At 41.6% G+C, this 25,939-nt stretch overlaps 1 protein-coding gene and 1 non-coding gene across 3 annotated transcripts in view; both read right to left on the bottom strand.

Moving 5' to 3' along the window:
- Positions 1–14,330, bottom strand: part of lrp3 (low density lipoprotein receptor-related protein 3) — a 29,917-nt gene extending 15,587 nt beyond the window's left edge. The window contains exons 1-3 of one of the 2 annotated variants that reach the window (XM_061892562.1): positions 14,135–14,330; positions 3,875–4,013; positions 3,599–3,810 (exon numbers count right to left, since the gene is read on the bottom strand). In XM_061892562.1, the coding sequence (XP_061748546.1) occupies positions 3,599–3,810; positions 3,875–4,013; positions 14,135–14,222 (439 nt within the window). In that variant the 5' untranslated portion in view covers positions 14,223–14,330. The remainder of the gene's footprint in view (positions 1–3,598; positions 3,811–3,874; positions 4,014–14,134) is intronic. The other variant, XM_061892569.1, reaches the window with a different exon arrangement.
- A 617-nt stretch (positions 14,331–14,947) lies between these two features.
- On the bottom strand, positions 14,948–15,021 carry trnat-agu (transfer RNA threonine (anticodon AGU)). The gene has a single exon. It is a non-coding gene; the product is annotated as a tRNA-Thr (tRNA).
- Positions 15,022–25,939: the final 10,918 nt, after the last annotated feature.

Here is a 25,939-nt window from a genome sequence, read left to right as displayed (position 1 = left end):
GACCTGAACACACCACCACATCAAACCTGATATCATATCTGACCCAGGTGACCTGAACACACCAGCACATCAAACCTGATATCATATCTGACCCAGGTGATCTGCACACACCACCCCATCAAACCTGATATCATATCATATCTGACCCAGGTGACCTGAACACACCACCACATCAAACCTGATATCATATCTGACCCAGGTGACCTGAACACACCACCACATCAAACCTTGTATCATATCTGACCCAGGTGACCTGAACACACCACCACATCAAAACTGATATCATATCTGACCCAGGTGACCTGAGCACACCAACACGTCAAACCTTGTATCATGTCATATCTGACCCAGGTGACCTGAACACACCAGCACATCAAACCTGATATCATATCTGACCCAGGTGACCTGAACACACCACCACATCAAACCTTGTATCATATCTGACCCAGGTGACCTGAACACACCACCACATCAAACCTGATATCATATCTGACCCAGGTGACCTGAACACACCACCACGTCAAACCTTATATCATATCATATCTGATCCAGGTGACCTGAACACACCACCACATCAAACCTGATATCATATCTGACCCAGGTGATCTGCACACACCACAACATCAAACCTTATATCATATCTGACCCAGGTGACCTGCACACACCACAACATCAAACCTGATATCATATCTGACCCAGGTGACCTGAACACACCACCACGTCAAACCTTATATCATATCATATATGACCCAGGTGACCTGAACACACCAGCACATCAAACCTGATATCATGTCTGACCAAGGTGACCTGAACACACCACCACATCAAACCTGATATCATATCTGACCCAGGTGACCTGAACACACCACCACGTCAAACCTGATATCATATCTGACCCAGGTGACCTGAACACACCACCACATCAAACCTTATATCATATCATATCTGACCCAGGTGACCTGAACACACCACCACATCAAACCTGATATCATATCTGACCCAGGTGACCTGAACACACCACCACGTCAAACCTTATATCATATCATATCTGACACAGGTGACCTGAACACACCAGCACATCAAACCTGATATCATGTCTGACCAAGGTGACCTGAACACACCACCACATCAAACCTGATATCATATCTGACCCAGGTGACCTGAACACACCACCACATCAAACCTGATATCATATCTGACCCAGGTGACCTGCACACACCACAACATCAAACCTGATATCATATCTGACCCAGGTGACCTGAACACACCAACACGTCAAACCTTATATCATATCATATCTGATCCAGGTGACCTGAACACACCAGCACATCAAACCTGATATCATGTCTGACCAAGGTGACCTGAACACACCACCACATCAAACCTGATATCATATCTGACCCAGGTGACCTGAACACACCACCACATCAAACCTTATATCATACCATATCTGACCCAGGTGACCTGAACACACCACCACATCAAACCTTATATCATATCATATCTGACCCAGGTGACCTGAACACACCACAACATCAAACCTGATATCATATCTGACCCAGGTGACCTGAACACACCACCACGTCAAACCTTATATCATATCATATATGACCCAGGTGACCTGAACACACCAGCACATCAAACCTGATATCATGTCTGACCAAGGTGACCTGAACACACCACCACATCAAACCTGATATCATATCTGACCCAGGTGACCTGAACACACCACCACGTCAAACCTGATATCATATCTGACCCAGGTGACCTGAACACACCACCACATCAAACCTTATATCATATCATATCTGACCCAGGTGACCTGAACACACCACCACATCAAACCTGATATCATATCTGACCCAGGTGACCTGAACACACCACCACGTCAAACCTTATATCATATCATATCTGACACAGGTGACCTGAACACACCAGCACATCAAACCTGATATCATGTCTGACCAAGGTGACCTGAACACACCACCACATCAAACCTGATATCATATCTGACCCAGGTGACCTGAACACACCACCACATCAAACCTGATATCATATCTGACCCAGGTGACCTGCACACACCACAACATCAAACCTGATATCATATCTGACCCAGGTGACCTGAACACACCAACACGTCAAACCTTATATCATATCATATCTGATCCAGGTGACCTGAACACACCAGCACATCAAACCTGATATCATGTCTGACCAAGGTGACCTGAACACACCACCACATCAAACCTGATATCATATCTGACCCAGGTGACCTGAACACACCACCACATCAAACCTTATATCATACCATATCTGACCCAGGTGACCTGAACACACCACCACATCAAACCTTATATCATATCATATCTGACCCAGGTGACCTGAACACACCACCACATCAAACCTGATATCATATCTGACCCAGGTGACCTAAGCACACCAGCACATCAAACCTTATATCATATCATATCTGACCCAGGTGACCTGAACACACCAGCACATCAAACCTGATATCATATCTGACCCAGGTGACCTGCACACACCACAACATCAAACCTGATATCATATTTGACCCAGGTGACCTATACACACCAGGACATCAAACTTCATATCTTATCTGACCTAGCTATCTTCCTTATAGCTTAGCCAACTTCCTGGAAGCCTGGCTAACTTCCTGGTAGCTTAGATAACTTTCTGGTAACTTAGATAACTTCCTTGTAGCTTAGCTAACTTCCTAGTAGCCTAGCTAACTTCCTGGTTGTGTATCTAACTTCCTTGTAGCTTAGCTAACTTCCTTGTAGCTTAGCTAACTTCCTGGAAGCCTGGCTAACTTTCTGGTAGCTTAGCTAATTTCCTGGTAGCCCAACTAACTTCCTGGTAACTTAGCTAACTTACTTGTAGCTTAGTTAACTTCCTAGCAGCCTAGCTAACTTCCTGGTTCTGCAGCTAACATTCTTGTAGCTTAGCTAACTTCCTAGGAGCCGAGCTAACTTCCTGGTTGTGTAACGAACATTCTTGTAACTTAGCTAACTTCCTAGTAGCCGAGCTAACTTCCTGGTAGCCCAACTAACTTCCTGGTAACTTAGCTAACTTCCTAGTAGCCTAGCTAACTTCCTGGTTCTGTAGCTAACATTCTTGTAGCTTAGCTAACTTCCTAGTAGCCGAGCTAACTTCCTGGTAGCCCAACTAACTTCCTGGTAACTTAGCTAACTTCCTAGTAGCCTAGCTAACTTCCTGGTTGTGTAGCTAACACTCTTGTAGCTTAGCTAACTTCCTAGTAGCCGATCTAACTTCCTGGTTGTGTAGTGAACTTCCTGGAAGTCCAACTAACTTCCTGGTAACTTAGCTAATTTCCTGGAAGCCTGGCTAACTTCCTGGTAGCTTACCTAACTTCCTGGTAACTTAGCTAATTTCCTGGAAGCCTGGCTAACTTCCTGGTAGCTTAGCTAGCTTCCTGATAGCCCTTATAACTGTCTAGTTGCCTGGCTAAGTTCTTCTGACAAAAACAGAGTCAATATGGTATCAGGCCACCCCCGTATTGACGTTGACCTCGGGCTATGTCGGGAAGACACGAAGATAGCTTAGCACGTTAGCTCACCTTTGATGTAGGACAGGTGGAAACCCTGAGCTAGTCCCGAGCTGTTGGCCTGGGAGTGAAAGAACAACCACACGCGCCCCCTGCTGGAGATGAAGGGCGGCGGCCTGGTGGACCCACACAGTCTGGACTCGGCCCGCCACACCGTGGAGGTGACCAGCAGCCAGTCTCCGTCCTCGCAGCTCCCGGACTGTCCCACGTCGAACACCCGGAAACTGTCCGGCGGGACCAGGAGCGTTTAGAGCGGGCACAGAGCAGGTGTGAAGCAGGTGTGCTCACCTGAGGGTGAGGACCTCCCCGTGGCCTCCCTGGATGTGCCAGCTGCAGTTGGCGCCCGGCGGGTAGTTGACAGGCCAGGACGGGCTGTAGATCACTCCCCTGCGCTCCGTGTGCACCTCCACCCGCTCGCCGCACCCTGCTGGACATGCACACACATTGCAGCCTCAAGTCTTCTGATCACTTCCTGCTAGGCCTGATAACTTCCTGCTAGTCCTGATAACTTCCTGCTAGTCCTGATAACTTCCTGCTAGTCCAGCTAACTTCCTGGTAGTCCTGATAACTTCCTGCTAGTCCTGATAACTTCCTGCTAGTCCAGCTAACTTCCTGGTAGTCCAGCTAACTTACTGGTAGTCCTTATAACTTCCTGGTAGTCCAGCTAACTTCCTGGTAGTCCTGATACGTTTCTGGTAGTCCAGCTAACTTACTGGTAGTCCTGATATGTTTCTGGTAGTCCAGCTGACTTACTGGTAGTCCTGATACGTTTCTATTAGTCTAGCTAACTTACTGGTAGTCTTGATAACTTCCTGGTAGTCCTGATAACTTCCTGGTAGTCCAGCTAACTTCCTGGTAGTCCTGATACGTTTCTGGTAGTCCAGCTAACTTACTGGTAGTCCTGATACGTTTCTGGTAGTCCAGCTAACTTACTGGTAGTCCTGATATGTTTCTGGTAGTCCAGCTGACTTACTGGTAGTCCTGATACGTTTCTATTAGTCTAGCTAACTTACTGGTAGTCTTGATAACTTCCTGGTAGTCCTGATAACTTCCTGGTAGTCCAGCTAACTTCCTGGTAGTCCTGATACGTTTCTGGTAGTCCAGCTAACTTACTGGTAGTCCTGATACGTTTCTGGTAGTCCAGCTAACTTACTGGTAGTCCTGATAATTTCCTGGTAGTCCAGCTAACTTACTGGTAGTCCTGATACGTTTCTGGTAGTCTAGCTAACTTACTGGTAGTCTTGATAACTTCCTGGTAGTCCTGATAACTTAATGGCAGTCCTGATAACTTCCTGGTAGTCCAGCTAACTTACTGGTAGTCCTGATACATTTCTGGTAGTCCAGCTAACTTACTGGTAGTCCTGATACATTTCTGGTAGTCTAGCTAACTTACTGGTAGTCTTGATAACTTCCTGGTAGTCCAGCTAACTTCCTGGTAGTCCGGCTAACTTCCTGGTAGTCCAGATAACTTACTGGTAGTCCTGATAACTTCCTGGTAGTCCAGCTAACTTACTGGCAGTCCAGCTAACTTACTGGTAGTCCAGCTAACTTACTGGTAGTCCTGATACGTTTCTGGTAGTCCAGCTAACTTACTGGTAGTCCTGATACATTTCTGGTAGTCTAGCTAACTTACTGGTAGTCTTGATAACTTCCTGGTAGTCCTGATAACTTCCTGGTAGTCCAGCTAACTTCCTGGTAGTCCTGATACGTTTCTGGTAGTCCAGCTAACTTACTGGTAGTCCTGATAACTTCCTGGTAATCCAGCTAACTTACTGGCAGTCCGGATAACTTCCTGGTAGTCCAGCTAACTTACTGGTAGTCCTGATAACTTCCTGGTAGTCCAGCTAACTTACTGGTAGTCCTGATTTGTTTCTGGTAGTCCAGCTAACTTACTGGTAGTCCTGATACGTTTCTGGTAGTCTAGCTAACTTACTGGTAGTCTTGATAACTTCCTGGTAGTCCTGATAACTTACTGGTAGTCCTGATACGTTTCTGGTAGTCCAGCTAACTTACTGGTAGTCCTGATACATTTCTAGTAGTCTAGCTAACTTACTGGTAGTCTTGATAACTTCCTGGTAGTCCTGATAACTTCCTGGTAGTCCAGCTAACTTCCTGGTAGTCCAGCTAACTTACTGGTAGTCCAGCTAACTTACTGGTAGTCCTGATAACTTCCTGGTAATCCAGCTAACTTACTGGCAGTCCGGATAACTTCCTGGTAGTCCAGCTAACTTACTGGTAGTCCTGATATGTTTCTGGTAGTCCAGCTAACTTACTGGTAGTCCTGATACGTTTCTGGTAGTCTAGCTAACTTACTGGTAGTCTTGATAACTTCCTGGTAGTCCTGATAACTTCCTGGTAGTCCAGCTAACTTCCTGGTAGTCCTGATACGTTTCTGGTAGTCCAGCTAATTTACTGGTAGTCCTGATAACTTCCTGGTAGTCCAGCTAACTTACTGGTAGTCCTGATACGTGTCTGGTAGTCTAGCTAACTTACTGGTAGTCTTGATAACTTCCTGGTAGTCCTGATAACTTAATGGCAGTCCTGATAACTTCCTGGTAGTCCAGCTAACTTACTGGTAGTCCTGATACGTTTCTGGTAGTCCAGCTAACTTACTGGTAGTCCTGATACGTTTCTGGTAGTCTAGCTAACTTACTGGTAGTCTTGATAACTTCCTGGTAGTCCTGATAACTTCCTGGTAGTCCAGCTAACTTCCTGGTAGTCCTGATACGTTTCTGGTAGTCCAGCTAATTTACTGGTAGTCCTGATAACTTCCTGGTAATCCAGCTAACTTACTGGTAGTCCTGATACATTTCTGGTAGTCTAGCTAACTTACTGGTAGTCCTGATAACTTCCTGGTAATCCAGCTAACTTACTGGCAGTCCGGATAACTTCCTGGTAGTCCAGCTAACTTACTGGTAGTCCTGATATGTTTCTGGTAGTCCAGCTAACTTACTGGTAGTCCTGATACGTTTCTGGTAGTCTAGCTAACTTACTGGTAGTCTTGATAACTTCCTGGTAGTCCTGATAACTTCCTGGTAGTCCAGCTAACTTCCTGGTAGTCCTGATACGTTTCTGGTAGTCCAGCTAACTTACTGGTAGTCCTGATAACTTCCTGGTCGTCCAGCTAACTTACTGGTAGTCCTGATAACTTCCTGGTAGTCCAGCTAACTTACTGGTAGTCCTGATAACTTCCTGGTAGTCCAGCTAACTTACTGGTAGTCCTGATATGTTTCTGGTAGTCCAGCTAACTTACTGGTAGTCCTGATAACTTCCTGGTAGTCCTGATACGTTTCTGGTAGTCCAGCTAACTTACTGGTAGTCCTGATAACTTGCTGGTAGTCCTGATAACTTGCTGGTAGTCCAGATAACTTACTGGTACTCCTGATAATTTCCTGGTAGTCCAGCTAACTTACTGGTAGTCCTGATACGTTTCTGGTAGTCTAGCTAACTTACTGGTAGTCTTGATAACTTCCTGGTAGTCCTGATAACTTAATGGCAGTCCTGATAACTTCCTGGTAGTCCAGCTAACTTACTGGTAGTCCTGATACGTTTCTGGTAGTCCAGCTAACTTACTGGTAGTCCTGATAACTTCCTGCTAGTCCTGATAACTTCCTGGTAGTCCAGCTAACTTACTGGTAGTCCTGATAACTTCCTGGTAGTCCAGCTAACTTCCTGGTAGTCCAGCTAACTTCCTGGTAGTCCAGCTAACTTCCTGGTAGTCCAGATAACTTACTGGTAGTCCTGATAACTTCCTGGTAGTCCAGCTAACTTACTGGTAGTCCAGCTAACTTACTGGTAGTCCTGATACGTTTCTGGTAGTCCAGCTAACTTACTGGTAGTCCAGCTAACTTCCTGGTAGTCCAGCTAACTTCCTGGTAGTCCTGATAACTTCCTGGTAGTCCTGATAACTTCCTGGTAGTCCAGCTAACTTACTGGTAGTCCTGATAACTTCCTGGTAGTCCTGATAACTTCCTGGTAGTCCAGCTAACTTCCTGGTAGTCCAGCTAACTTCCTGGTAGTCCAGATAACTAACTGGTAGTCCTGATAACTTCCTGGTAGTCCAGCTAACTTACTGGTAGTCCAGCTAACTTACTGGTAGTCCTGATACGTTTCTGGTAGTCCAGCTAACTTCCTGGTAGTCCAGCTAACTTCCTGGTAGTCCAGATAACTTACTGGTAGTCCTGATAACTTCCTGGTAGTCCAGCTAACTTACTGGTAGTCCAGCTAACTTACTGGTAGTCCAGCTAACTTACTGGTAGTCCTGATACGTTTCTGGTAGTCCAGCTAACTTACTGGTAGTCCTGATACATTTCTGGTAGTCTAGCTAACTTACTGGTAGTCTTGATAACTTCCTGGTAGTCCTGATAACTTCCTGGTAGTCCAGCTAACTTCCTGGTAGTCCTGATACGTTTCTGGTAGTCCAGCTAACTTACTGGTAGTCCTGATAACTTCCTGGTAATCCAGCTAACTTACTGGCAGTCCGGATTACTTCCTGGTAGTCCAGCTAACTTACTGGTAGTCCTGATATGTTTCTGGTAGTCCAGCTAACTTACTGGTAGTCCTGATACGTTTCTGGTAGTCTAGCTAACTTACTGGTAGTCTTGATAACTTCCTGGTAGTCCTGATAACTTCCTGGTAGTCCAGCTAACTTCCTGGTAGTCCTGATACGTTTCTGGTAGTCCAGCTAACTTACTGGTAGTCCTGATACGTTTCTGGTAGTCCAGCTAACTTACTGGTAGTCCTGATAACTTCCTGGTAGTCCAGCTAACTTCCTGGTAGTCCAGATAACTTACTGGTAGTCCTGATAACTTCCTGGTAGTCCAGCTAACTTACTGGCAGTCCAGCTAACTTACTGGTAGTCCAGCTAACTTACTGGTAGTCCTGATACGTTTCTGGTAGTCCAGCTAACTTACTGGTAGTCCTGATACATTTCTGGTAGTCTAGCTAACTTACTGGTAGTCTTGATAACTTCCTGGTAGTCCTGATAACTTCCTGGTAGTCCAGCTAACTTCCTGGTAGTCCTGATACGTTTCTGGTAGTCCAGCTAACTTACTGGTATTCCTGATAACTTCCTGGTAATCCAGCTAACTTTCTGGCAGTCCGGATAACTTCCTGGTAGTCCAGCTAACTTACTGGTAGTCCTGATAGGTTTCTGGTAGTCCAGCTAACTTACTGGTAGTCCTGATACGTTTCTGGTAGTCTAGCTAACTTACTGGTAGTCTTGATAACTTCCTGGTAGTCCTGATAACTTCCTGGTAGTCCAGCTAACTTCCTGGTAGTCCTGATACGTTTCTGGTAGTCCAGCTAACTTACTGGTAGTCCTGATACGTTTCTGGTAGTCCAGCTAACTTACTGGTAGTCCTGATAATTTCCTGGTAGTCCAGCTAACTTACTGGTAGTCCTGATACGTTTCTGGTAGTCTAGCTAACTTACTGGTAGTCTTGATAACTTCCTGGTAGTCCTGATAACTTAATGGCAGTCCTGATAACTTCCTGGTAGTCCAGCTAACTTACTGGTAGTCCTGATACGTTTCTGGTAGTCTAGCTAACTTACTGGTAGTCTTGATAACTTCCTGGTAGTCCTGATAACTTCCTGGTAGTCCAGCTAACTTCCTGGTAGCTTAGCTAACTTTCTCGTAACCTGTCTAAATTCCTGGTGGCCTAGCTAACGTCCTAGTAGACTAACTAACTTCTTAGTAGCTTTGCTAACTTCCTGGTGGTGTAGCTAACTTCCTAGTAGCTTTGAAACTTCCTGGTGGTCTAGCTAACTTCTTAGTAGCTTGGCTAACTTCCTGGTAGACCAGATAACTTCATAGTAGCTTTGCTAACTTCCTGTTGGATTAGTTAACGTCCTATAACTTCCTAGAGTATTTGCTAACTACCTGGTAGACTAGCTAGCTTCGTAATATCTTTGCTTACTTACTGGTTGACTATCTAACGTCCTAGTAGTTTTGCTAACTTCCTGTTAGACCAGATAACTTCCTAGTAGCTTTGCTAACTTCCTGGTGGACGAGCTAACTTCCTATTAGCTTTGCTAACTACCTGGTAGACTAGCTAACTTCATTGGAGCTTTGCTAACTTCCTGGTAGACTATTTAACTTCCTGGTAGCTTTGCCCAATTCCTGATAGACCAGCTAACTTCTTAGTAGCTCTTCTAACTTCCTGGTGGTCTAGCTGACTTCCTAGTAGCTTGGCTAACTTCCTGGTAGACTACCTAGCTTCTTAATATCTTTGCTAACTTACTGGTTGACTACCAAACTTCCTAACAGCTTTGCTAACTTATTGGTAGACTAGTTAACATCCTGGTAGCTGTGCTAACTTCCTGTTAGACCATATAACTTCCTAGTATCTTTGCTAACTTCCTGGTGGTCTAGCTAACTTCCTGGTAGCTTTGCTAACTTACTGGTGAACCAGCAAACTTTCTAGTAGCTTTGCTAACTTCCTGGTAGACTACCTAACTTCCTGGTAGCTTTGTTAACTTCCTGGTGGTCCAGCTAACTTCCTGGTAGCTTTGCTAACTTACTGGTGGACCAGCAAACTTTCTAGTAGCTTTGCTAACTTCCTGGTGGATGAGCTAACTTCCTATTAGCTTTGCTAACTACCTGTTAGACTAGCTAACTTCCTGGTAGCTTTGCTAACTTCTTGGTAGACCAGCTAACTTCCTGGTAGACTAGTTAACATCCTGGTAGCTGTGCTAACTTCCTGTTAGACCATATAACTTCCTGGTTGCTTTGCTAACTTCCTGGTGGTCTAGCTAACTTCCTGGTAGCTTTGCTAACTTACTGGTGAACCAGCAAACTTTCTAGTAGCTTTGCTAACTTCCTGGTAGACTACCTAACTTCCTGGTAGCTTTGCTAACTTCCTGGTAGACTAGCTAACTTCTTGGTGGCTTTGTTAACTTCCTGGTACACAAGTTAACTTCCTGGTAGCTTTGCTAACTTTCTGGTAGACTAGTTTACTTTCTAGTAGCTTTGCTAACTTCCTGGTAGCTTTGCTAACTTCTTGGTAGACCAGCTAACTTCCTGGTAGACTAGTTAACATCCTGGTAGCTGTGCTAACTTCCTGTTAGACCATATAACTTCCTGGTAGCTTTGCTAACTTCCTGGTGGTCTAGCTAACTTCCTGGTAGCTTTGCTAACTTACTGGTGAACCAGCAAACTTTCTAGTAGCTTTGCTAACTTCCTGGTAGACTACCTAACTTCCTGGTAGTTTTGCTAACTTCCTGGTAGACTAGCTAACTTCTTGGTGGCTTTGTTAACTTCCTGGTACACAAGTTAACTTCCTGGTAGCTTTGCTAACTTTCTGGTAGACTAGTTTACTTTCTAGTAGCTTTGCTAACTTCCTGGTAGCTTTGCTATCTTCCTGGTAGACTAGTTCACTTTCTAGTAGCTTTGCTAACTTCCTGGTAAACTAGCTAACTTCCTGGTAGCTTTGTTAACTTTCTGGTAGACAAGTTAACTTCCTGGTAGCTTTGCTAACTTTCTGGTAGACTAGTTTACTTTCTAGTAGCTTTGCTAACTTCCTGGTAGCTTTGCTATCTTCCTGGTAGAGTAGTTAACTTCCTGGTAGCTTTGCTAACTTCCTGGTAGACTAGTTTACTTTCTAGTAGCTTTGCTAACTTCCTGGTAAACTAGCTAACTTCCTGGTAGCTTTGTTAACTTTCTGGTAGACAAGTCAACTTCCTGGTAGCTTTGCTAACTTCCTGGTAAACTAGCTAACTTCCTGGTAGCTTTGTTAACTTTCTGGTAGACAAGTTAACTTCCTGGTAGCTTTGCTAACTTCCTGGTAGAGTAGCTAACTTCCGGCTGCCTTCCAGGTAGCTTTCATTTTGTCCGGGCAACATTCAGAATGACATGCTGTTGTTTTGTCAAGTTTGTTGTGTTTTTTTCACATTTGCAGTATTTTTCTTTTCCTGTAGACTTTCTGCGATTGCAAGCTTTTCATGTTTTTTTGTGTGTGTCTGGTTTTAGATCATCAGTGTTTGGAAGTGGTGGAGAAAAAACAATTGTGACAAGACTTGAGGAAGAATAATAAGCAACAGGCAAGGAGGGAGTTTCAACTGCTGCCATGGCAACAGCATCACTTGCTGTTGCCCTGGGGAACAACATTGGCACACGGAGGACACAGCAAGCAAGGAAGGTAGAAATATAAAAAATAATAATAAATCATTTAGATGAGATACGAATAAATAGAATTAATGAACAACAAAATACTATTTATTCATGAAAACTTTATTTATTGTTTATCTATGCATTCAATAATTATTTACTTGCACGTGTATTTCGAAAATGGGTAGGATTTAAATAGCTCTACTTCCTCCTACTCCTTTTCGGCAATGCTGTAATGAAAAACTGGAAATAAGTGACGTGTCATATTATAATTGTCCGCATGTTTCAAATACATAAACAAAATAACCATCATTAAATTAATAGGATATTAAGAATAGTGGAATAGAATAATTACATAAAGTAAAAACACAATTCACAAATAAATGGTGGATGAATAAAATCAATGAGCAAATTATGTAAATTAAATATAAATGGGAAAAAAACAGTAAATGATGAATTCATGAGAGTCAGGTGATTACTTTTGGTCCATATCAGCTGTAAATAACAATATATAAATAAGACATATCAGTGCTGATCTGTAAATAATAATATATAAATAAATGTCAGTGTTATCTGTAAATAATATATGAATAATAAATGTCAGTGTTTATCTGTAAATAAGATATAAATACTAAATGTCAGTGTTATCTGTAAATAATATATAAATAATAAATATATATGTAATACGATAAATCAGTACATTTTTATAAAAAATGACAGGAAATTTTAAATTTAAAGCAAATAAACCATGTAATAACAGCAATAACCCAGGAGTGAATATGTAACAATGAACATAAATTAAATAGTTTGAAATAATATTTTGGTGATGATGTAATCAATAAGTAAATAAATGTTGTTTTTAATTCAAGGAGAAGCAGGAATGAATGCTAACGTTAAGCGTTGCTTTAATCGCATAATTACACAGTATTCCGGACATCTGTGTTGCTGAATCTTTTGCAATTTGTTCAATTAATAATGGAGACGTCAAAGAAGAAAGATGTAGGTGCGAAGCGGTGTATTGCGGCTGCCTTTAGCAACACAAACACAGCCGGTGTTTCTTTGTTCCCGAAAGATGACGGTGAAGATTTAATATGGAACAGAGCGGTCAAGCGAACATGGTTCCCTACCACATGTCAAACGGCAGGTTTCGGTGAGAAAATTGCGGTAATAAGTTGGCTCTTACCGCAGACATGAGCGGAGCTTGCGTCGTTCCTCGTGCACCTGTCACAGAGGCAGCTGCGGACTCTCTTGCCTCCTCTGACCGGCCGCCCCCGAACGTGGGATGCTTCCACCGAGGAGGAGGGGGAAAAAAAGGGTAGACTTCGCTTCGCCTTAGTCGAGAAACGTGGCTTCCTTCAGAGACACTGGCGGTCACCACACCCGTGGCCACACCCCTCCGACTTTCAGGTACCATATAATCTCACTAAAACACTAGTAACACAGTATGCAGATAAGAGATTTTGCAGAATTATCCTAGTAAATGTCTCTAATAGCATCTTCGCCTTTTTTTCTTCTTCTAGTCCTTCACTCTAACTTTCCTCATCCACGAATCTTTCATCCTCGCTCAAATTAATGGGGAAATTGTCGCTTCTCTCGGCCCGGATCGCTCTCGCTGCTGGTGGCCATGATTGTAAACAATGTTCCAGATGTGAGGGAGCTCCACAACCCGTGACGTCACGCGCACATCGTCTGCTACTTCCGGTACAGGCAAGGCTTCTTTATTAGCGACCAAAAGTTGCCAACTTTATCGTGGATGTTCTCTATTAAATCCTTTCAGCAAAAATATGGCAATATCGCGAAATGATGAAGTATGACACATAGAATGGACCTGCTATCCCCGTTTGAATAAGAAAATCTCATTTAAATAGTTTATTTGTACTTTTACACTAATTGTTCTTGTTTCCAAATTCCATATTTATAGCGTCAAAATACATATTTATCAAAATATATATATTAATATATATATTCATTTATTTATACATACTGTATATATACGTATGTATTTATAAGTGATGGTAACACGAGAGGGGGAGGTGTGTGTGTGTGTGTGTGTGTGTGTGTGTGTGTGTGTGTGTGTGTGTGTGTGTGTGTGTGTGTGTGTGTGTGTGTGTGTGTGAGGCTGCAGTGATGTAATGCTGATAGCAGCATCAGGGTGGTGAAAGGGCATCCATGTTTCCACACACAGTCTGATCATTTAGTCCCCACAGATCAATACACAAAGGATGACGACATGCGATGACGTCATCAACACAAAGCTCGCATTTCAGTGACACAACATGTGTCATTTCCTCGCACACGTGAAATATTCTTCTCCATCAAACATGCATTATCGGTTACTAAACATGCATTATTGTTGAATAAACAGCGCATTATTGTTTGTGAAACCAACAAGTTGCTGCTCTCCCGACACCGCCATGACTGCAAGCTTTTGTCCGCCTCACCTGCACGCAGCGCGGCGGGGCAGAGCCGCAGCAGCCCCGCCAGCAGCACCAGCAGCACCAGCAGCAGCCGCCGCGCCGTCGCCGCCATGCTCGGCCGACACTCGGAGCCCCTATCGCGGACACGACCACCGCGCGCCCCCCGGTGTGGCTTCCATCTATTTGCAGCGGTAAAAAGGCATTGTGTCCTTTGCGAGACGGGACGACAGACATAACAGAGGGCAACACTTCCGGTAGGACTCTTCACAATAAATGCAGGAATCGCTGGAAATGTATGCTAAGTAGAAATAGCTCGGTTCATGTTGCATATAATCAATCTTATTACCGCTTTACTGACTAATTGTCGCGATGTTTCTGATCGAATTGTGTGATTAAAGCAAAACGGTTGAGATGGACTTTATTTGTAGTTTTTATTTTGAAAGCAATAAAGCCTACTTCCGTTTCAATCTTGTCTCTTTATGTTGAGCAAACCTGAGCAGGAGCCAAAATGTCCCAGTTAGAATTTCACTTCATCAATATGTCGTTATTCAGGTTTTATATTTATTAATCACCTTCATCAATAATTTTTTTTCAAAAGAAGCAACATTTTGTTCGGGATTTTCCCTTTTTCGTGAGTCGGTAGATCAACTTCGCCCCCTTGTGGTCAAACGAGCGCATGTTTTGCAGGGATAACTTTAGTAATAAGTTCCTTTATTGTTGACATCAAAAGGTTTGTCGGTTTTTTGTATCGCCAATTAAAATGTATATTAATTAATAATAGTCATAATTTAGCGTAATTATGACTATTATTAATTAATATAAAGCGTCTTCCAAAAAAGGCACCGCTGGGATTCGAACCCAGGATCTCCTGTTTACTAGACAGGCGCTTTAACCAACTAAGCCACGGCGCCAGATACGACCCAGTCCGAAATATAAATTTATATAGACAACTCAAAAACGTTTTAATACGGTTGCTTCCAGATGTCTGCCTCACAATACGAAGGTCCTGCAGTCTTGGGTTCAAATCCAGGCTCGGGATCTTTCTGTGTGGAGTTTGCATGTTCTCCCCGTGAATGCGTGGGTTCCCTCCGGGTACTCCGGCTTCCTCCCACTTCCAAAGACATGCACCTGGGGATAGGTTGATTGGCAACACTAAATGGTCCCTAGTGTGTGAATGTGAGTGTGAATGTTGTCTGTCTATCTGTGTTGGCCCTGCGATGAGGTGGCGACTTGTCCAGGGTGTACCCTGCCTTTCGCCCGATTGTAGCTGAGATAGGCGCCAGCGCCCCCCGCGACCCCGAAAGGGAATAAGCGGTAGAAAATGGATGGATGGATGGATGCTTCCAGATTTTTGATATATATATATATATATATATATATATATATATATATATAATATACATACATTTTAGCATTTGACAATAATAATCACGACGAGTGGAAAAGTTGACATTAACTGTGACCAAATTAAGCACTTATGTAATAATTATATATGATATAATGCAACTAACCCTTTAAAACGCAATAAACACATTTTAGTATTATTTACTGGTATTATTAGGGACCGAATGTCCCTTTGGGACAGAGGACCCTATTGAATTTCTAAGGTTTTATAATTACCGGTATTCTTTATTATTATTCCGCCGTCTAATTTAGCTGTAATTTGACCCCCTTAACTTGCTTCGAAACTCACCAAATTTGACGCACACTGGCGGAAATTGCCAATTTAATAATAAAAAAAAAACAACCCAAAACTCAAAATTGCCCTCTAGTGCCCCCTGGGAAAAAACACAGACAAAACTGCTTGTAACTTCCGTTAGAAATGTCATAGAGACATGAAAAAATAAAACCTCTATGTAGGTCTCACTTAGACTTATACATTGTCATCCTTCAGCAAAAATCAACCGGAAGTTGGCAAACACCCCTTCAAAACTTAAGTTTCCTAAAAAATGTCATTTTTGCCTCTTTGAGCTGTAATTTGACCCCCTTAAAATGCTTCAAAACTCACCAAACTGGACACACATCAGGACGGGCGAAAACTGCGATCTAATAAAATATATATATTTTTTTTAAACTTAAAATTGCGCTCTAGCGCCCCCTAGGAATAAAACAGACAAAACTGCTCTTGGGAAGAAAACACAGACAAAACTGCTTGTAACTTCCGGTAGAAATGTTGTAGGGACATCAAACAAAAACCTCAATGTAGGTCTCACTTAGACCTACATTTCATTAATTGACATCCTTCAGCAAAAATCAACAGGACGTTGGCAATTACCCCTTCAAAACAAAAGTTTTGTAAAAACCTGTCACCTATCTCCTCTGAGCGCGTTTGTTGTGTCGGCTTCAAACTCGCACAGGAAAGAGATTGACTGATTGATTAAAAGTTGCGCAAATAGTTTTTCTACTTGCTGCGGGTTTGATTTTATGGGGCTTCAAAGAACTTTCTGCGCTGATGATGCTGCCGTCTCAAGATGGCCGCTTAAAAGCAGGAAACACCAGCATCACCACACAATACAGAGAAGGTAGGTAATGTGCAGGTAAAGATATGTTGACTGGGTGAAAGAAGGAGGCACCAGTTTGACTCCAGGATACAGAGAAGGTAGGTAATGTGCAGGTAAAGATATATTGTCTGGGTGATGGCAGGAAACACCAGCATGTATGGGTGAAAGAAAGAAGCACCAGTGTGACCCCAGGATGCAGGGAAGGTAGGTAATGTGCAGGTAAAGATATGTTGAATGGGTAAAGGCAGGAAACAGCAGCAAAAGTCAGTCCCGTCCATAAAATATTCTTATATGCTATAAGTCAGGGGTGTCCAAAGTTTTTCCACTGAGGGCCATAAATTGAAAAATTAAAGCATCCGGGAGCCATTTTGATATTTTTCATTTTCTAATCAAAAGAAAATATAAGTTGTTTTTTTTTACCTTTAGGGGTCCCGGGGACCAAAAAGGGTCTCAGTCATTAAAATGTTAAAAATAAGTCAAATTATTATTTTTGTTTAATTATATCAACTTGAGGTTGATATGAAGTAAAAAAAAAATTGAAAAAAGAGTTTTATCCTTTTTTTGTCAAAGATAACTTAGTTTTTTATAGTAAAACTGAAATATGCAGTATTTAGTAATTAGAACAATAGAATATTTTTGATTGATTGAATGATACTTTTATTATTAGATTGCACAGTACAGTACATATTCTGTACAACTGACCACTAAATGGTAACACCCCAATAAGTTTTTCAACTTGTTTAAGTCGGGGTCCACTTTAATCAAATCATGGTAGATCAATATGCAGGACACCATTGATTTTATTTTTTGAGTAATAACAGTGTAAAGATAAATAAAATCCCACTAAATATATTTGGGACCCAAAAGGTGCCCCACTCATAAAGTGATACATTTTTATTAGATATATTTTTAAATTTCAACACTTAAGTTACGAGATCAACTTCAGATATATCTGTTGATTTCATGTTTAAACTATTATTTTGTTTTATTTTATGGTCTTTTGTAAATAAAACTTTGATGTTTTGTATGTCAACCACACAGCATCTTTGTTTTCTGCCTGTCAGTTTAGCATCTTTATTTTCAACCTGTCAGTTTAGCATCTTTGTTTTCTACCTGTCAACTGTCAGTTTAGCATCTTTGTTTTCTACCTGTCAACTCTGTCTAGCATGTTTGTTTTCTACCTGTCAACTGTCAGTTTAGCATCTTTGTTTTCTACCTGTCAACTGTCAGTTTAGCATCTTTGTTTTTCTACCTGTCAACTGTCAGTTTAGCATCGTTGTTTTCTACCTGTCAACCGTCAGTAGCATCTTTGTTTTCAACCTGTCAACTGTCAGTTTAGCGTCTTTGTTTTCTACCTCTCAACTGTCAGTTTAGCATGTTTGTTTTCTACCTGTCAACTGTCAGTTTAGCGTCTTTGTTTTCTACCTGTCAACTCTGTCTAGCATGTTTGTTTTCTACCTGTCAACTGTCAGTTTAGCGTCTTTGTTTTCTACCTGTCAACTCTCAGTTTAGCATCTTTGTTTTCTACCTATCAACTGTCAGTTTAGCATCTTTGTTTTCTACCTGTCAACTGTCAGTTTAGCGTCTTTGTTTTCTACCTGTCAACTCTCAGTTTAGCATCTTTGTTTTCTAGCTGTCAACTGTCAGTTTAGCATCTTTGTTTTTTACCTGTCAACTGTCAGTTTAGCATGTTTGTTTTCTACCAGTCAACTGTCAGTTTAGCATCTTTGTTTTCTACCTGTCAACTGTCACTTTAGCGTCTTTGTTTTCTACCTGTCAACTGTCAGTTTAGCATCTTTGTTTTCTACCTGTCAACTGTCAGTTTAGCATCTTTGTTTTCTACCTGTCAACTGTCAGTTTAGCATCTTTGTTTTCTACCTGTCAACTGCTGCTGAAGGACCGGGGGGGTGAGCTCAGCAGCCCAAGTTCGACTCAATATATGACTATTAATGAGATGCAAATGTGCTGACAACTCGTGATATCGCCCTGTCTCTGCTTTGTCTGCCGTCACGGCACTCGATGTTCGCCCCTGGCAGTCAGCAGGCCGATTCTGGAAACAAACACTGATACGAGACGACTCGCTTTGCACAGATAGAAAAGTACAACATCGGCACAATTGATAATAACTATAGCAACGGCCTTTAAGCATAAGAGTTGCGTGATAATATATACATAATTATTCTAACAGGTAGCCAACCCTAATAGTCAGTGTGACGGAGGCGGACAGTGACACAAGATTTTTATGACAAAGCGTTGCAATATACTTATATTTTTGAAACAATTTGCTGTTTTTCCCGTTCCTTTTTGCATAGTTATATTTTTTGCTTGATTACCAAACATGCCGAGGATGTCATTTGGGAAGAAAACAAGGTAGGCCGTTCAGTATACTTTTGATATTCAGTGTTTTATGTACATTCTGGGTGTTTTACTGAGTAAAAACTTGTCAAATAAAAACATAAAGTTAAATTGACAAAGTATAATAAAAATGTGTTGTATATGAATTGTGTGTTTGTATTTTGCCAACATGGCAGAATCACATTGTAGCATCCTGGAAGAGTTGGTGCTGCAAGGGGTTCTGGGTATTTGTTGTGTTGTGTTTATGTTGTGTTGCGGTACAAATACTCTTCCAAAATGTGTTTGTCATCTTTGTTTGGTGTGGTTTCACAGTGTGGCGCATGTTGCTGACAGTGCTAAATGTGGTTGTTTGTTTGGCAACCCTCAGTGTTACATGTATGGCTGTTTATCAAATACGCCTTGCGTGCAATAAAATGGTTCCTTGCTTTAAATGAAGATGATCATTAAACTTTTTAAAGAGCGTCAGCAATACTTGACATCTTTAAGTAAAAACCCTTATTATCCCGTCCAACGCTATAATTTCATAATTGTGTAAAGTTTATCTGCCACTTTGAGGAAAAGATGACAATTAAATATCATCCGGACAATGACGGACAGAACAGAGGAGATTTAGTTAATTTTTTAGTTTAAGTTGGTTCTTTATTTTTGGACTAAATCTCTCCATCATCCAGCAACCGCGGAGCGGGGAGAGCCACACCCACATTAAGCCACACCCACAAACGGAGAAAACAGATACGGTCGCCGCTGATGTGTTTCCATATAAGATACAAACTCTATCAGCCGGCATTTTGTCGCCATCTGGTGACCAACGTAAGTAAAACAAGTCCATGGCCACTAATAATGAATCAATGTTCACACAATTTATATGACTCAAGCCAAACAACCTTCCCTAGTCATGGTGCAGGAAAAAAAAAAAATCAACCAATGCAAAAAAAACATGTCACACATGACACATCCTGCTCATTCAACTATGTGTTTTATACAAATGTCCAATCTGCGAAAGAATGATCAAAACCACACCCATTTATATCCATTACAAAGGATGATGGGAAAATACAAAACACTGTCTCCACTTTCATCCATGCTGGATATTTCTGATTAATTAAAAAACGTTATTGAGGGGAAGTAAACAAGGGAGGGGTGGAATTATCAGTTATAAATCTATTGTGTTATAATATGTAATTATATATGTGTATATATATCCATTACCTGCCCGCCTCATCACCATGACAACCACCACTAACACAACAGCCATTCTGACGTACGAATAAGAAACTAAATATATGCACTAAGTGTAACACCGAACATATACCAGCTTTAGTTCTGTATCTATGTCATTTTGGAAAAGTTAGCTAGCCGTTTGGTGACCAATTAACGTTCAGGTTCAGCCTAAAAAGGGGCGTGTCTCAATGTGGGCGTGGTCAAGGTTGAGTGGGATGATCCCTTTAGTCCAGGTGTCGACAATCCCAAAATGTTGAAAGAGCCATATTGGACCAAAAATATAAAACAAATCCGTCTGGAAACGCGAAAAATTTAAAAGCCATACTACACACAGATAGCGTGTCATGAGGTATAAATTGAATTAAGAGGACTTAAAGGAAATGACATCAAATATACCAACAAAAGAGACATAATGATGCAATATGTACATACAGCTAGCCTAAATAGCATGTTAGCATCAATTAGCTTGCTGTCATGCAGTGACCTAATATGTCTAATTAGCACTCCACACAAGTCAATAACATCAACAAAACTGCATTCATGCACAACGTTAAAAGTTTGGTGGACGAAATTAGACGGAAGACGAAGTGGCATAAAACACGTCTTAGAAAGTCGGAGAAAGTTATTCATGTAAACAAACTACGGTGAGTTCAAGGACCGCTAAAATGAGTAGGACAAAACGGCGGCTCACCAAATACTGGAATCAATGAAGCATGTTTAATATAAACCGTGTGCTTTATAGCAATTAGGATGTTTTGTGTTTGTTCTCCTACAGAAACCATATTTAAACAAAAAATATGTTTTTTTCCCCCTCATCTTTTTCCATTTAATATTTTTGAAAAAGCTCCAGAGAGCCACTAGGGCGGCGACCCCCCCGCTTTAGTCTTTTGTTTGACGAGTTGCAAATGTACGCTGAAAAAAAAAAAAAAAATTGCCTCTATACATCGTATTTAATGCTTTTTAATATCGTTCAAGGCCTTATTTTTTATTATTATTTTTAATCTTTTAAAACCTGAACCACTGTTCAATGCTTTGAAGCTGGAGCTTGTATTAATAGTCCTTCCTAATTATTTTTTTATAAGTAAAATTAGTTGGTATATGATTTTTAATTTGTATCACATTTGACAAGATAATATTTTAATGTTATTTTCATACCAAACAAGAACATACTGCAATACATGTAATATGTTATTTCCAAACATAAACAGATGATCCATTTTCCCCAGCTTGCTCACATATTTTATCATTTTCAAAGCATCTCAATTTTGCCATCTATTAAAAACGTACAAAGTCAACATCTTTTTGTATTTTTTTAAATGTAATTTTGGTTCTCATACAAATCAGAAAACTATCATTTATCACCACAAAATATATTGTACATTTTAGCTGTAAATATACCATTTTACATACAGTACACATATTTAAAACATGTAAAGACTGTATGTTTATTTATAATGCATGAAATACAATAAAATACCAACTGACTAATTAAGAGTTGACATCTGTTTCCAATTTGATACACATTTTCATAACAATTTTATTATAAAATATATAATGAAATATTAAGTAATTTCCCATTGCATCAACATATTAAGTGTTACTACTGATTTGTCCATAAAAAATAATTTTTTAGGGACCGAAAGTCCCTTTGGGAAAGCGGACAGTATTGTATTTCTAAGGTTTTATTATTTTTTATTATTATTCCGCCGCCTCTTTGAGCTGTTATTTGACCCCCTTAAGATGCTTCAAAACTCATCAAATTTGACACACACATCATGACTGGCAAAAATTGCGATCTAAAAAAAACAAAAAAAAAAACAAACTCAAAGTTGTACTCTAGCGCCCCCTAGGAAGAAAACACAGACAAAACTGTTCGTAACTTCCGGTAGGAATGTCGTGGAGACATGAAACAAAAACCTCTATGTAGGTCTCACTTAGACCTACATTTCATTCGTTTACATCCTTCAGCAAAAATCAACAGGAAGTTGGCAATTACCCCTTCAAAACAAAAGTTTTGTAAAAACCTGTCATTATCTCCTCTGAGCGCGTTTGTTGTGTCGGCTTCAAATTCGCACAGGAGAGAGATCGAACCCTTCTGATTAAAAGTTGATGAAAGAGTTTTTCCAACTGCTCCGGTTTTGATTTTACGAGCCTTCAAAGAACCGCTGCGCTGATGCTGCTGCTGTCTCAAGACGGCCGCTTAAAAGCAGGAAGCACCAGCGTGGCCACACAATGCAGAGAAGGTAGGTAATGTGCGGGCAAAGATATGTTGACTGGGTGAAAGAAGGAGGCACCAGTTAGACCCCAGGATGCAGGGAAGGTAGGTAATGTGCAGGTAACACCAGCAAAAGTCGGTCCCGTCTATCGCTGCTTGAAGCTTTAATTATTACCTTATTCTTTCTAAATTTGGTAAAGTTTCTCTTCAAAAATCAGGTGTCTCCTGTCTGGACCGCCCTCTTGTGGACGACACGTGTATTGCATGCGTGTGATCTGACAGGTCAGGCTTTTTAGGACAAAACTAATCACACTGATGATGTAGAAGACTAAAACGTATGTATCACTTATGATACTTTAGGCGTTAAGGGGTTCATTACACTTTGAACAGTCATGTAAAAGGTTTTGGTGAATTTAAAGTTCATCTTGACATTTCCCCTAAAAGCAAAGTGTTCCTTCTTTAAGAGGGATTAAATATCCATCATGTACAAACCTCAAAAGCAGTAAAGTTGTCGCGTTGTGTAAATAGTAAATAAAAAGAGAATACAACAAATCCTTTTCAACTTATATTCAGTTAATAGACTGCAAAGAGAAGATACTTCATGTTCACACTAAGAAACTTTATTTTCTTTGCAAATAATCATGAACTTAGAATGTAATTGCAAAAAAGGCATTTTTACCAGTGTGTTACATGGCCTTTCCTTCGAACAACACTCAGTAAAGGTTTGGGAACTGAGGAGACATTTTTGAAGTGGAATTCTTTCCTATTCTTGCTTGATGTACAGCAAGTCGGTCAACAGTCTCCCTTCTCACATTTTAGCCTTCACACATTTTCAATGTCAGGCCATTCAAGTACTTGCACTCTTTAACTGTGAAGCCACGCTGTTGTAACACCCGCCTTGGCATTGTCCTGCTGAAAATAAGCAGGGGCGTCCATGATAAAGTTGCTCCAAAACCTGTATGTACCTTTCAGCATTAATGGTGCCTTCATGTGTAAGTTACCCATGCCTTGGCCACTAATACACCCCCATACCATCACACATGCTGCCTTTTACACTTTGCACCTAGAACAATCGGGATGGTTCTTCTCCTCTTTGGTCCGGAGGACACAACATCCACAGTTTCCAAATATAATTTGAAATGTGAACACGTCAGACCACTGAACACTTTTCCACTTTGCATCAGTCCATCTTAGATGAGCTCGAGCCCATCGAAGCCGGCGGCGTTTCTGGGTGTTGTTGATAAATGGCTTTGGCTTGGCATTTTAAGAGTTTTACCTTGCACCTACAGAGGTCGCGACCAACTGTAGTTACTGACAGTGGTTTTCTGAACTGTTCCTAAGCCTGTGTGGTGATATCCTTTACACACTGATGTCGCTTTTTGATGCAGTACCGCCCAAGGGATCCGGGGTCCGTAATAGTATGACTTATGTGCAGTGATTTCTCCAGATTCTCTCAACCTTTTGATAATACTATAGACCCTAAAATCCTTGCAATAGCTGCTTGAGAACTGTGGTTCTTGAACAATTTGCTCAGGCATTTGTTGACAAAGTGGTGACCCTCGCCCTGTCCTTGTTGGTGAATGACTGAGCATTTCCTGGAAGCTAATACACCCCCATACCATCACACATGCTGCCTTTTACACTTTGCACCTAGAACAATCGGGATGGTTCTTCTCTTTGGTCCGGGGGACACAACATTCAGTTTCCAAATATAATTTGAAATGTGAACTCGTCAGACCACAGAACACTTTTCCACTTTGCATCAGTCCAACTTAAATGAGCTCGAGCCCATCGAAGCCGGCAGCGTTTCTGGGTGTTGTTGATAAAAGGCTTTGGCTTGGCATTTGGAGAGTTTTATCTTGCACTTACAGAGGTCGCGACCAACTGTAGTTACTGACAGTGGTTTTCTGAAGTGTTCCTGAGCCTGTGTGGTGATATCCTTTACACACTGATGTCGCTTTTTGATGCAGTACCGCCCGAGGGATCCGGGGTCCGTAATAGTTTGGCTTATGTGCAGTGATTTCTCCAGATTCTCTCAACCTTTTGATAATATTATACGCCCTAAATTCCTTGCAGTAGCTGCTTGAGAACTGTGGTTCTTGAACAATTTGCTCAGGCATTTGTTGACAAAGTGGTGACCCTCGCCCTGTCCTTGTTTGTGAATGACGGAACATTTCCTGGAAGCTAATACACCCCCATACCATCACACATGCTGCCTTTTACACTTTGCACCTAGAAAAATCGGGGTGGTTCTTCTCCTCTTTGGTCCGGAGGACACAACATCCACAGTTTCCAAATATAATTTGAAATGTGAACTCGTCAGACCACAGAACACTTTTCCACTTTGCATCAGTCCAACTTAAATGAGCTCGAGCCCATCGAAGCCGGCAGCGTTTCTGGGTGTTGTTGATAAAAGGCTTTGGCTTGGCATTTTGAGAGTTTTATCTTGCACTTACAGAGGTCGCGACCAACTGTAGTTACTGACAGTGGTTTTCTGAAGTGTTCCTGAGCCTGTGTGGTGATATCCTTTACACACTGATGTCGCTTTTTGATGCAGTACCGCCCGAGGGATCCGGGGTCCGTAATAGTTTGGCTTATGTGCAGTGATTTCTCCAGATTCTCTCAACCTTTTGATAATATTATACACCCTAAATTCCTTGCAGTAGCTGCTTGAGAACTGTGGTTCTTGAACAATTTGCTCAGGCATTTGTTGACAAAGTGGTGACCCTCGCCCTGTCCTTGTTTGTGAATGACTGAACATTTCCTGGAAGCTAATACACCCCCATACCATCACACATGCTGCCTTTTACACTTTGCACCTAGAAAAATCGGGATGGTTCTTCTCCTCTTTGGTCCGGAGGACACAACATCCACAGTTTCCAAATATAATTTGAAATGTGAACTCGTCAGACCACAGAACACTTTTCCACTTTGCATCAGTCCAACTTAAATGAGCTCGAGCCCATCGAAGCCGGCGGCGTTTCTGGGTGTTGTTGATAAATGGCTTTGTCTTGGCATTTTAAGAGTTTTATCTTGCACCTACAGAGGTCCCGACCAACTGTAGTTACTGACAGTGGTTTTCTGAACTGTTCCTAAGCCTGTGTGGTGATATCCTTTAGACACTGATGTCGCCTTTTGATGCAGTACCGCCCAAGGGATCCGGGGTCCGTAATAGTATGGCTTATGTGCAGTGATTTCTCCAGATTCTCTCAACCTTTTGATAATACTATAGACCCTAAAATCCTTGCAATAGCTGCTTGAGAACTGTGGTTCTTGAACAATTTGCTCAGGCATTTGTTGACAAAGTGGTGACCCTCGCCCTGTCCTTGTTGGTGAATGACTGAGCATTTCCTGGAAGCTGCTTTTATACCCAATCACGGCACCCACCTGTTCCCAATTAGCTCGTTCACCTGTGTGATGTTCCCAATAAGTGTTTGATGAGCATCCCTCAACTTTCTCAGTCTTTTTTGCCACTCGTGCCAGCTTTTTCAGAACATGTTGCAGGCGTCAGATTCCAAATGAGCTAATATTTACAAA

Source organism: Nerophis ophidion, linkage group LG02 (assembly GCF_033978795.1).
Source record: "Nerophis ophidion isolate RoL-2023_Sa linkage group LG02, RoL_Noph_v1.0, whole genome shotgun sequence".
NCBI classification, from domain to species: Eukaryota; Metazoa; Chordata; class Actinopteri; order Syngnathiformes; family Syngnathidae; genus Nerophis; species Nerophis ophidion.
Note: the sequence above shows the minus strand (reverse complement) of the source record. Positions and strands in the feature narration are given on the sequence as shown.